The sequence below is a fragment of the Capsicum annuum genome, chromosome 4 (assembly GCF_002878395.1).
Source record: "Capsicum annuum cultivar UCD-10X-F1 chromosome 4, UCD10Xv1.1, whole genome shotgun sequence".
NCBI classification, from domain to species: domain Eukaryota; kingdom Viridiplantae; phylum Streptophyta; class Magnoliopsida; order Solanales; family Solanaceae; genus Capsicum; species Capsicum annuum.
In genome coordinates this window covers 160,039,820-160,051,556 of record NC_061114.1, presented here as the reverse complement: position 1 = coordinate 160,051,556, position 11,737 = coordinate 160,039,820, and the positions used below count along the sequence as shown (strand labels likewise).

The following is an 11,737-nucleotide window of genomic DNA, read 5'->3' as shown; positions in this document are numbered from 1 at the left end:
GTACACTTACCCTCTCCAGACCCCACTTGATAGGAATATATTGGATATGTTGTTGTTGAACAATTAATAAATTCCATCCATGTCAAGCACATCAATCTGCATGAGAGAAAGAACTATCACCGAGTTTAATATTCACGCCAAATAAATGACATGAACTAAGACAACTTTTATTGTAATTACTCTAACCATGCATATAAGAGAAGAGATTGAAGTGTCAAAAGCACCCTGCGACATAATTAACCAAATAAAGGGCATCACTTTATAGATGACAAAAATAAATTTATTTGAAATTCAATTCGAGACCATTATTATTTCGTGAAATTGGTACAAATACAATACTTTTGCACCTTTATTTAGATGTTGATCCTAATAATTAATAAAAAAATTAAAGCCAGATTTACCGATTACATCAAAGCATCCTATCCAAAAAGTAAAATCTTACTCGTCGTCAACAAAATTTTAAACGAAAATTTGCAGCAAAAGTGAGCAACTGTCGTTGAAGAAAATTGAAATTATAAAGATTTTTATAGAAATAGAGGATTCATAAAAAAAAAAAAAAAAAAGGAGATTAATTAATGTGTTAGAGTATTACATATTTTAGTAATTCTTTTTGCATAAAACTTCCCATAAACTTATTAAATTAAGTGGCCAACCCCCCCCCCCCCCCCTCCCCCCCTTTTTTTTTTTGACGAAAGAACGCAGGCAAACTTAGTTTTGTAGTAATTTTTTTCATAACCCAATAAAAAAATCCACATAATTTTATAGTGTGACTATTATAAATATAATAGTAAAAAAACTAAAAATAATATTTTATCTAAAATAAAGACTTTTAGTGAAGGGTAAAAAATTTAGGAGATTTTCTTTTGCCTATTCTTTGGACCTCTTTTCTAATATTTTTTTGGATCAAATCTATTTTAATTGGAAAAGGATTTTGTTATAGAAATTTAACAAAAATAGAGAAATCGTTGCCTATTTTTTGACCATTTTTTGCCTTTTTATTTTTTTGAACATCTTTTACTTTTTTTTTTTTAGGGAACAAACCTATTTTAATTGGAAAAAGATTTTTGTGTAAGAAATTAACCATAATAAGAAAACCTTCTCCATTTAAATTTTAATAAAATATTTAATATCTTATGAAAAGACTATTTTGTCTAAAACAGAGATTTTTAATGAAATGCAAAAAGTTCAACCAATATTTCTAAGGCCCTTCACACTTTTAGTATATTATAGATATAGATATAGATTATAAATATAGATTATAGATATAGGTTATAAAATTATAGATATAAATTATAGATTATAGTTTATAGATTATATATATAGATATAGATATAGATATAGATATAGATATATAGATATAGATATAGATATAGATTGTAGATATAGATATAGATTATAGATATAAATTATAGATTATAGTTTATAGATTATAAATATCGATTATAGATATAGATATAGATTTAGATTATAGATATAGATTTTTGGGGCTTTTCCTACTTTTTTGTCTTAAAAAAATTTCCTCTTTCTTATTTTATTCATTTATGTGCAAAATTAATTACACATTACTCTTTCATCACCATTTCTAAAAAAGTTGAAAGGTCATGACTTTCTCTCTTAATTATAATCAATATATATATATATAAAGGAGGATTAGAGGCATGCTAATGTGGCATACCTCAAAAGTTATGATTGAGGTTTATCTTTTTTGTCAATTTTTTGATATTTTTTTTTCTTATTTTCATCTTATGAAATTACTTAAAATTAAATAAATACTCTTTATTAATTATCCCTTATTTTTTCAATTTGAAATACCAAAAGTCACTATTAATTCGGTCATTAGTGAATCATTTGTGCTATCAAAATAATAAGGCTATAATTGATTGTGCCTGTATTTGATCTCCCTTTGTTTTCGTTCCCGATGCTGTCTCATTACTTGTATGAATCAGATTTCTTCTCCTTTTGTTCATGTAGTTTTTTTTTTCACCAAACTTTTCCTATGCGCCAACAATTCGAAATCCATCTAGGTAAGTATCAAACTTCAAATTTGTAATTAAAGGAAAGAAAACACCCTTAATTTTTATTCCCTCTAAAATTTATTGCCACACTTTATTTAAGGGACAGAGGTCATTGCCTTGATAAGAAAAACCAACAAGATATTCTTCTTTGATTTGTTTCAAGCTTGAATTTTATATATATATCGCCTGGTATAAATCGAGCCCTTGTAGTTGCATGTGTGCAATTTTTCTTTCATTCCCTCTATTAACTCTTAATTTCAGGAGAAGTAATAGTTAAATTTATGTTTCCATTTTATTTGATTTGCAGGAATGGATTACTCTTTGTTGTGGCATCTACTCCAACCTGATTTTGTGAGTGAATATAATAATTGTTAATTCTTCTTTAAAATTTTGTTAGTATTTTTTTTTTTGCTTAAATCTTTTGTTATTTTAGTTTTCTTAGTTTTGAAGGGGTACTTTGTCCTCAAATGTTGGTTGTTCGACCTATGTTGTTCGGATTCTTCAAAAGTGTCAACTGGTCCAACATCGAAAGTGAAGAGTCCATGCAATTTAGTGATTGACTGTATTGGTGATTAACTAATTAATATCTTCCAGTTTCTTATTGCAAGTGAACTCTCAGAAAGAACAGGTTCAAAGTCACGATCAATTCCTTTTTCAAATCCTGCTGCAGCTGCACGATCCCTTCCCGCATGCCATATATGTGTTTTTCCTTATGTTTTTTATCAATTTTATTTATTAATGGAAGTTTTTGTCTTTTTGTGAAATCTGTTATCATGTGTAGGCCTTCAACACAGTTCTAACTCTGTCAAATTACAATCGGCCATCTTCGGAGATGTTGTCTCAATCATGCAATATTCGTCCTTACAGTAAACCATTCTCTTAATTGTGATTTACTATGCTTGAAAAGCAGACATTACTCTTTAGCTAATATAAAAAATTAAACCTGCAGATAAACTGGTGCCTGCAATAGTTCCAAGTAAGTTTTCTTACATTTCTACCTAAAACCTTCTAATTTTTTATGATCTAACCTGTTACTAAGATGCTCGAATATATTTGGTGCACCTCGACTAATTCGACAGAATACCTGCCACCTTCCATCAGCACAACAATAGTGAATACACAACTAAAGAAAAGTAAATCATTTATGCGCATGTGTATCGTTAATGACCAACTCTAATCTTTTTTCTTTTCTTTTGATGAATTAGTGGTCATGTTAGTCAATACCTCTCATAATCTACAGTTTTTTACCATTCTTTTGAAAAATAAAGTAGTACCAAATGGCTAAGCTAATAATGTTCTACTAATTCACTGCTAGATTGCGTAAGAGCTTTAGCCAAACAAAACTAGAGAAAGAGAGAGAAGAAGAGAATGAATGATGCTTCTACTTCTTCTGTGCTAGATTGCACAAGAGCTTTAGTCAGAACAAAGAGAAGAAGCGATTTTAATAACAACAATCATATCTTAATTATGGCATCAGAATCTACATTTTCAAGTTAGTAGTTTTTTTCATAAGTTTCGAATTGATCAAAATGCATCTACCTGTTGTCCATCTAGATTTGAAGGTAATTTCTAAATCATTAATGTGTTAAAGTGCATTCTTTATGTTTTGCTGCCATTTTTTTCACTTGCTGGTAGTATATGAAACTGCATTTGATTTTGCTTATTCGTTGTGGAAGTATAGTGTGTCATCCTCTGGAGATCCACTTTGGAGTGGATGACTTCATAGGAATAACTTTTTTTTATGAGGGTCTTTCATATTTCAATACAATATGTATTTTAGAGAAGAATACAAATTGATATAAACACTGAATAGAAGACAAGGGGTGGACTTACACTATTGTTGGATTAAGCTATCGGTCTAAAAATTGAAATTTCAAATTAGAGAATTTTGAAAGATACCCTGCTTCACTTCTGTGTGAGGTTTTTTTTTTTTGTAAAATACAAATACAATTAACCAGCAAACCAATATACCTACAGAGTATTAGTAAATCTGCATATTTTGTCATGTTTGATCCTTTATCTGGAGGGATATTAGATGAAAATGAAATTTACAGTATTCATATGATGGATGGTCATTTAGTAGATGTGGATCTTCTACAAGAATACCTCAAGCTGCATCTGAAAGACTTGAAGCTAAAACTATCCAATCTTCAAAGGCATGTGCTATTAGATTTTCTACTATGTTTTTTCAAGAATTACTCTTTATTTATCCTGATAATAATGGTTGGGAGAGAGCTTAGGCAACAAATCCCACTATGTAAGATTCTGTTGATTCATGATTAGTTTATTAAAATATTGTTTAGAAATCACGTGGAGTTAATTTACATTGTTTTAATCGATTTTATGTAGTTACCATTCAACATATTTTGTTCTGTTACCTTTTTTCTGATTGCTTTGATTTGATTTTCCTTGAAGTGTAGGACCTAGCAGAGACACTCTCTCTTCCTCTGAGGTAGCGGTAAGTTTTCCGTACACTATGCCCTCCTTAAACTTTATCGTGTGAGAGTATACTGAATATGTTATTGTTGTTGTTTATTTATTTAGTTACTCACTAATAGACCCATATTGATAATAGTACTAAGGCAAGATGTTTGTTAGTCGTTGGTTGTTTGTTAAAAATTCTTGACTACTGCTTGAATTCAGGTTGGATTTTTGGTATCTCTAAGTACTCTCTATACAAATAATTATATCTGAACTAATTTGCTTTCTAAGAACCATCCATCAACAATGTCAATTTGAGTGTTGTTGTTCTGTTGAAAAGATCCGAGAGGCTTGTCCTTGAATTGAAGCCGAACAAGTAGGACGGTTGAAATGATGGAGAAGGAAATAGTGATTAAAGCAAGAATTCCTTAAAGCTTTTTGTAGTGTAGTACTTATTTTTAAAATTTTATTTTCTCAAGTTTTTAGAATTAGTATAATCGGTGGTGCCTAACTTTCAAGACTTTTTAGTATAAAGTGCATAAATCAGATTTTTTTATTTTATTTTTTAAAAGATTTTGGTAATGTTATTTGCCTATCGATGCTTTTATTAATTTCGTATTGTTAAATTCAATGTCGTAACCTCATCTTTTTGTTAGTGAGATGGAGGAGTCATTTCATTTAGGTGAATTTAGGGGGTTATATTTGAAGTTTTTATTTTCAAGTGAATGTGATTTTAACTTATATCACTAATCATTAAAAGTACAAATTAAACATGAATGTCTTATTGTTAATATACTTTTTACAAGTTATCTAAGAGATTTATTAATTAATGAATATTGACTTTTAACAAAAATTTATGGCGGAAGATGAGGCAAGGCAAAACTATCTAACAAAGAGTTTTGTATACTCCTACCCCTCCACAAGTTTTACCCAAGTTGTCAAAAGATTATATTTTGATTTTCTTATCGCCACTTGAAGCGCAGGTAAATTTACTAGTATATATATAAAGGAGAAATAAGACAAGAATGATGTGGCACCTCTCAATGGCCACCATTTCTATTTATCTTTTTTCTTTTTTTTTTTTTTGAGATTTTTCTATCTTTTTCTTATTTTCAAATTAAAGAATTAGCAATATTCTACTCTATTTATTGAGTGTCATTAAAATTATTAATAATGGTTGTTTTAAGTTGAGAAAGAGGTGAAAAGCCTATTATTTATTGTTGTAATGTTATGGCTGGGACAATGAGTAGTTTGACTTGTGAGGGCAACGGACTGAAGCAGTAAATGAGAAAACAAATAGTCATTTTTTTCCAAAATAAAATCTCTCTTTACCCACTATACATTACACAAAAATATCAGTTAAACGACCATCTCTTATTGCTCTTCAATTTTTTTTTTGCTTCTTCTTCTGCTTCAATTTGGACTTAACATGCAGTTGTTTAGAATGCTTTTCATATTCCTTGATTGCAAATGCAGGATGGGGAGGTTCTTGCAGAAACACTACCTTCTCTTCAAGCTCAAGAAAAAGCTGATGATACAACCAATTATATCATTGAAACAGCTATTGAGGATTTTGAATCAATTGAAATTGATCAACAAGCAAGTCTATTCACTTTTTACCATTACATACTATATTTGATACGTCATTTCAGGAGTTATAATTCTAATTCTTACATTTTTCATTCATACATCATTCGCAGATTGACAATATGCCACCAGAAACAGCGCCTTCTGCAGAACAAGATCATCACTTTGAGGATTCTGTCAAAGACTTAAATAATGGTGAGATTTTATTTTAGATGATTTTTTCATGTAAAGACATCATTTTAGAAGATAATACATTTGAGTGTTGTCTATTTCTAGCCAAGATTCTTTTGTATAGCCAAATATTTGTACATGTTTAAAATAATTTATCTTTTTTTAGACTAACACATCACGCAAGTTTTTCATGGAATCATCTGTTAGTCAACTATTTGATTTTTGACCCACTTGAAAATAAAACTCTTAATGTGATTCATGGTATTTGGAAACTGGACATTTCTTAGGCCTGCTGCAGGTTACAGATTAAGGTGTGAAGTGCTGGAAAGAAATAACGGCCCATGTTTGCCAAAAATTGTGCTACAGGTGACCAATACCTTAGGTTGTTTGGAGATGTTCTCTTATAATTGTTCTTTCATCTTCCGTTTGATCCCCATTTTTTTAATGGGATGATGCATGTGATGTATCTTTATGAAAAGAGTAGATGCAGAGAATTTTGAACTTGTGGTTGTCAAAAATCATGACTTGCTTACTGTCTTTTATATTTTAAATAATTTAGCTTGATTATGTTAAAAAATGTTTATTTTATGGATCTTAGTTACATAATTAAAAATGACTTTTCTACTTTGAAACTAAATTAAATCGTGTTCTAACTTTTGATCTATGATTTATCATAAATTAGTCATGTGTTTATGTCAGAGTTTAATGACAACAGAGTATAATTTTTGTGGAAAATTTATAAGAATTGTTGCATTGGTTATATTTTTGTGTGTGTTGCTCATTAACTTTTTGGAGGTTCAAGCTTGCAAGTTACTTGTGAGTTGTGACCCTATGGAAGGCATGGTTTACCATAGTATTTGGAGAGAGAATTAAGTGATTTCATTAAGTCAAAAGGATGAGTGTGGTAGCAATAAGTGAGTCAATTGTCCGAGAAACATGTAAATACAATGACAAATTTGCTAACAATCGATCTGGTCCAATCACTAACTAAAGAAAATTGTGTATACATATGATTAATGTTTGTCTAAGAAGAGTCTGAATTATTTTTGAAAATATGAGAAAATATCTTTCATATTCTTAAGAAAGAGATTTGCTTATAGACGCCAATCTATAGTTTGGTGCTTATCCTTTTAATAATGCTTGTGCTCTTAGATAAAGTGTTTGCTCTTCAAAAGATAATGATGTCCAAGAAGTTCTTAGTGGAAGCATGATACAATCTGGAGTTTCTTAGTATTGACAAGTTCTCAATCAAGAAGCTATACTTGAAGATGTTAGGAGGAATCTCAGAAAGTTCTATGATTAAGAAATATTTGTAATAAATTTGGAGTTCCTAAGTGGTGCTTCATGGTGATGGAAGACCAAATAAATACAAAGGATAAGTGAGGTATATTATAGCTAACAGTGAGTATATTCTTTGTAGGATGGCTAATGAACTTTAGATGAAACTTATTTTTCAATGTGTTTTCTCTTCTACTATACATCTAAATTATTGCAATGGCTCAGAATATGTAGACGAGCTTTATAGGAAGAAGTGGAGTGGACAGTTATGAAATATGAATCATGAATGGAAAAAAAGAATTAAGGTAGAGGTTTATAGGATGACACTGTAAGGATAGCATATGCTAAATTTCATTAAAGTATGGCTAGCATATTATTAATTGATTTTATATTTATATGTATGAAATTATATAATTACTTTTTTATACATATTATTTGAGAGAAGTTCTATATGAGGTTGGAGATGATTTCTACTTTGATGAGAATGTGGAGTTAATGTATGGTTACTAGTAGGGGGTGTACACAGGTCGGGTTGGTTTGATTTTAATTAAAAAAAAATTAAACCAATCATGTCAGTTTATTAAAACTATAAACCAAATTAAACCAACATGAAATTGGATTTTTCGGTATAGATTTTAGTCGATTCTTTTGATTTTTTTGGATTTTTTTATTTTTTATAATCATTAGTTTTTATAATTATATTGTGATTGAAGACTAGATCAAATATGTTTTCACTCATGTGCTAATGAAAAATCACAATTATAAAAAAAATGAGGAGTGAAAAACTCTCTTGAAACTAAAAAGTAAGATGAAGAGTGAAAAGTTTAGGTTTTAAGTTTATATTGGATTTTGAATCATTTAATTAGCAATCAATGGACAAATATTACAACTTAAAGACCCTAATCTGAATATATATCTACATTTACTTTCAAATATTGAAAATTACTAAAACTAATTAAAAAATAAATTATAATTAATATTTTAGGTATAAAGGATTAAAATTATGTATGTATGTATGTATGTGTGTGTGTATATATATAATGTCGGTTTGATTCGGGTTCGGTTTGAATATTTTTTGGTTAACACCAAACCAAATCAAGAATGATCGATTTTTTCTAACACCAAACCAACCAAATCAAATCATAAGTCAATTTTTTCCTCGGTTTGATTTGGTTCGTCGATTCGGTTTATAACCAATTTATGATATTTCAAATGGCAAAATAAAATGATAAAGTTTTAGTGATCATAGAAGTGTGTTTTAAATAAAAACGAGAAACATAAATAACATAATATGACACCTCTCTATGACCATTAATTATATTTATTTATTTTTCTTTTGGGGGGCCTTTTTCACCTATTTTAATTCATTTTTCTATAATAAAGGATTAAAATTATTTTAATATATCACTCATGTTGGTCATTAAACAAAAGAAAATAATTCTATTTGTATTCCTCATTAATGGTGTATTAATGGTGACTATTACAAGTGAATAAGCACTATGAAATTAATCTTTAAGAAGTGAATAGGAACACAATTAACTATATACCGGCTATGAGATCCGGTCTTTGTGATGAAAGAGGTAAAGATTGAAAATTAAATCAAGCCATAAACTTTTCTATGAAAATATAGTTACTAAAAGGCTATTTTCACATTATTGTCAAATTAAACTTGTGACGTTGGGAGGACTAACAATGTAGAAGAAAAAGCAAAAGAGCAGAGCATACGGTTCCATAATTACTCAAATAAAGATAGGGCCCTAGGGAATTTCATATATTGAAACATATTAGAAATATGCTTAAATTCTTGACTCTTCTTTGAAAAAATAAAAAGCAAAATCTTAGATAATTTAATACTTAGTGATAGTGTTTTATATTCATTTTTTTATTATATCCATCAAAAGGTTAATTAGTAGACTTGTTTGCAAATCTCTATTTAGACATAAACTTCTTTTAATGTGTTCAATAACCATGTGAAACACGGTTATACTTACTAGTTCTTGATAAGAAGAGAAAAAATAGAGAGAAAAAATAGAAAGAAAAAAAGTTTTTTTTTTTAATTGTTGAAAGGAAGAATGATGAATTCAGAGGTTAGTGGTAATTCAATGTCATCATCATCAATATAAGGAAACAACAATCACCTGGTTTGAAAACCTATTTCAAGACTCCAGAAGGAAGGTACAACCTTCAGTATGATAAGACTCATCCTGCTGACCTTCTTCATTATGCTCATGGCAAGACTATTACTCAGGTATAAAGATTATCTTTTTTCTAATTCGTTATGTTTATTGATGTTAATAGGATGTGTACAATAGACTCTTGTGGTCTGATCCTTCCGTGGACCCGGTGCATAAAGGGAGTTTTAGTGCACCGGACTACCCCTTTTTTTATGTTTGTAAGATGGTCAAGATTGAATTTTTGAGTTGAGTTTTGGAAGGGGTTTGGCTAAATGGTTAATTTCAAGTTTATTGGTCTGTAAGATGATTAAGATTGGATTTTGGGGGTTTGGATAATATGGTTAATTTTGAAGTTTAGTTGTTTATAAGATGATCAGGATTGGATTTTGAGCTGAGTTTTGGAAGGGTTTTGGCTAATATGGTTAATTTCAAATATTTAGTGTGAGTTCGAAGATTAGGATAGAAAGTTAGTTAGTAGTCGTGCCCTTTTTCACAGGGTTTATGTTAGAGTGTATGCCCTACTAATTTTAACATTCAACTCTACTGGTTGCCTATCTGTAGAACAGATAAGTAAACGTGGTTCACAGAAGTAAAAATTGAACACAGTATTTTACGTGAAAAACACCTGGCTCAAGAAAGGTGTAAAAAATCACGACCTGTACCTCTACAGAATTTAACCCTAACTTCACTATAAATCTTGAGCCTCAACAATCAACAATATTACAAGACTTCTTGTAAAACTAGGAATTAAAACTTCTAACTCCTATACTACAAAAACACAAATCTTCCCAAGATAAGTGTTACCAAGTCTTCGAGTTCCCTAACTTGAAAACACAACTCCTAACTCAGTTTATAGATCACTGAGACTAGAACAATGACTCATTACGAACCTATCTATTACAAACAGTTTAAAACTTGCTAAGTAGGGGATCAGGTTCTTCTTCTTCAAGTAAGTGAACTGTTTTGCTGATTATTGATTATCTTTTCAGTGCACTAAGTTCCTCCTTTGAAAGTCGTTTCTTCTATTTAAGACAACATCTAATAGATTTCTTTAGTTGATGTATATTTCTATCTTCACTAGGACTCCCAGTTAGTTTCACTCATTCTTTACTGCCTTCTCTCCAGACTTTTTTTTTAACTAAACTTTTTTGAGATTTCTTGTTCAACTCAACTTCTGCAACAACTCAACTTCTGCAAGATTTTTTTTAAACCAAACTTCTGCAAGACTTCTTGTTTAACTCGACTTCTGTTGTGATAAGTGTTATCCACTCCTATTTTGCACGCAGAGTCATTTTTTCAATAACTTGCCTGCAACTTTGCTCACTTGGATGGAACATCTAGCATAAGATATTTTATTCACATGTCCATCATCAAAACTTCACACAGTCCCTAACAAATTCCTCCTTTTTGATGATGACAAACTTAACAGCTTAGCACCCAGTTATTCAATCCTGACATACTCGGTAAAGGATTCAAAATAGAAAATCACAGAATAAAACAAGTTAAGTTGGGTTATAAGTATTGTATAATCTGTTCTTCCCCCTTTTGACATCACTGAAAAGCTGGAACACCAAGTGAAAATAGTCCAATAATTTATGGCCACTAGGGCTATCACTAAAATATTCAAGAATCAAAGCAAGAGAACAGCTATGCATTTAAGAAAACAGAAGTAGGACATATTAAGTAGAAAAAAATCCATTGCAGTTATAGAACAAGGTACAATTTATCATAAACCAACAATAGCATCAAAACAGAAACAACTAGGACAAAGAGACAGTAAGAAAAGATGCCTAAGGTACTAAGAAGGGCTTAAGTGGATGAGAAAGAGGGGATAAGAAAGGTCAACTTCCAAATGATATTAGCATTTTCAGCTCTTTCTTTTTCTAATATGACTGTGAGGGAAGCAATTTAAGCTTGAAGGTCCTGTTTCTCCTCCTCATGAGCTGCCTGGGCAGCCTCCAACGTAGCTTGTGCCACTTCTACCTCACCTTGCTTGGCAGCAAGAGCATTCCTCAACCTCTGCATGGGGTTGTCAGCACTCCTCATAGCAACAGGTAACATAGCATGGTTCACAGATCCAATAACATCCTT

General features: G+C 30.3%; 1 protein-coding gene across 5 annotated transcripts; it reads left to right on the top strand.

The window, feature by feature from the left end:
• Nucleotides 1-1,891: 1,891 nt before the first annotated feature.
• LOC107867783 lies at nucleotides 1,892-7,912 on the top strand. 5 transcript variants are annotated; one of them, XM_016714194.2, is made up of 9 exons: nucleotides 1,892-2,024; nucleotides 2,122-2,204; nucleotides 2,323-2,366; nucleotides 2,797-2,881; nucleotides 2,965-2,991; nucleotides 4,436-4,473; nucleotides 5,913-6,035; nucleotides 6,137-6,218; nucleotides 6,493-6,782. In XM_016714194.2, exons 3-9 carry the CDS (start codon nucleotides 2,325-2,327, stop codon nucleotides 6,645-6,647), a joined length of 552 nt encoding a protein of 183 aa, XP_016569680.2. In that variant the 5' UTR covers nucleotides 1,892-2,024; nucleotides 2,122-2,204; nucleotides 2,323-2,324; the 3' UTR covers nucleotides 6,648-6,782. The 5 variants fall into 5 exon arrangements, 4 of the variants coding, with proteins under 4 accessions (XP_016569680.2, XP_016569678.2, XP_047266281.1 ...); XM_047410325.1 differs by lacking the exon at nucleotides 2,122-2,204 and adding an exon at nucleotides 7,347-7,912 and having other exon boundaries at nucleotides 1,895-2,024; nucleotides 6,493-6,560; XR_001673327.2 differs by lacking the exon at nucleotides 2,122-2,204 and adding an exon at nucleotides 7,347-7,912 and having other exon boundaries at nucleotides 1,899-2,024; nucleotides 6,482-6,560.
• The last annotated feature ends 3,825 nt before the right edge of the window (nucleotides 7,913-11,737 follow it).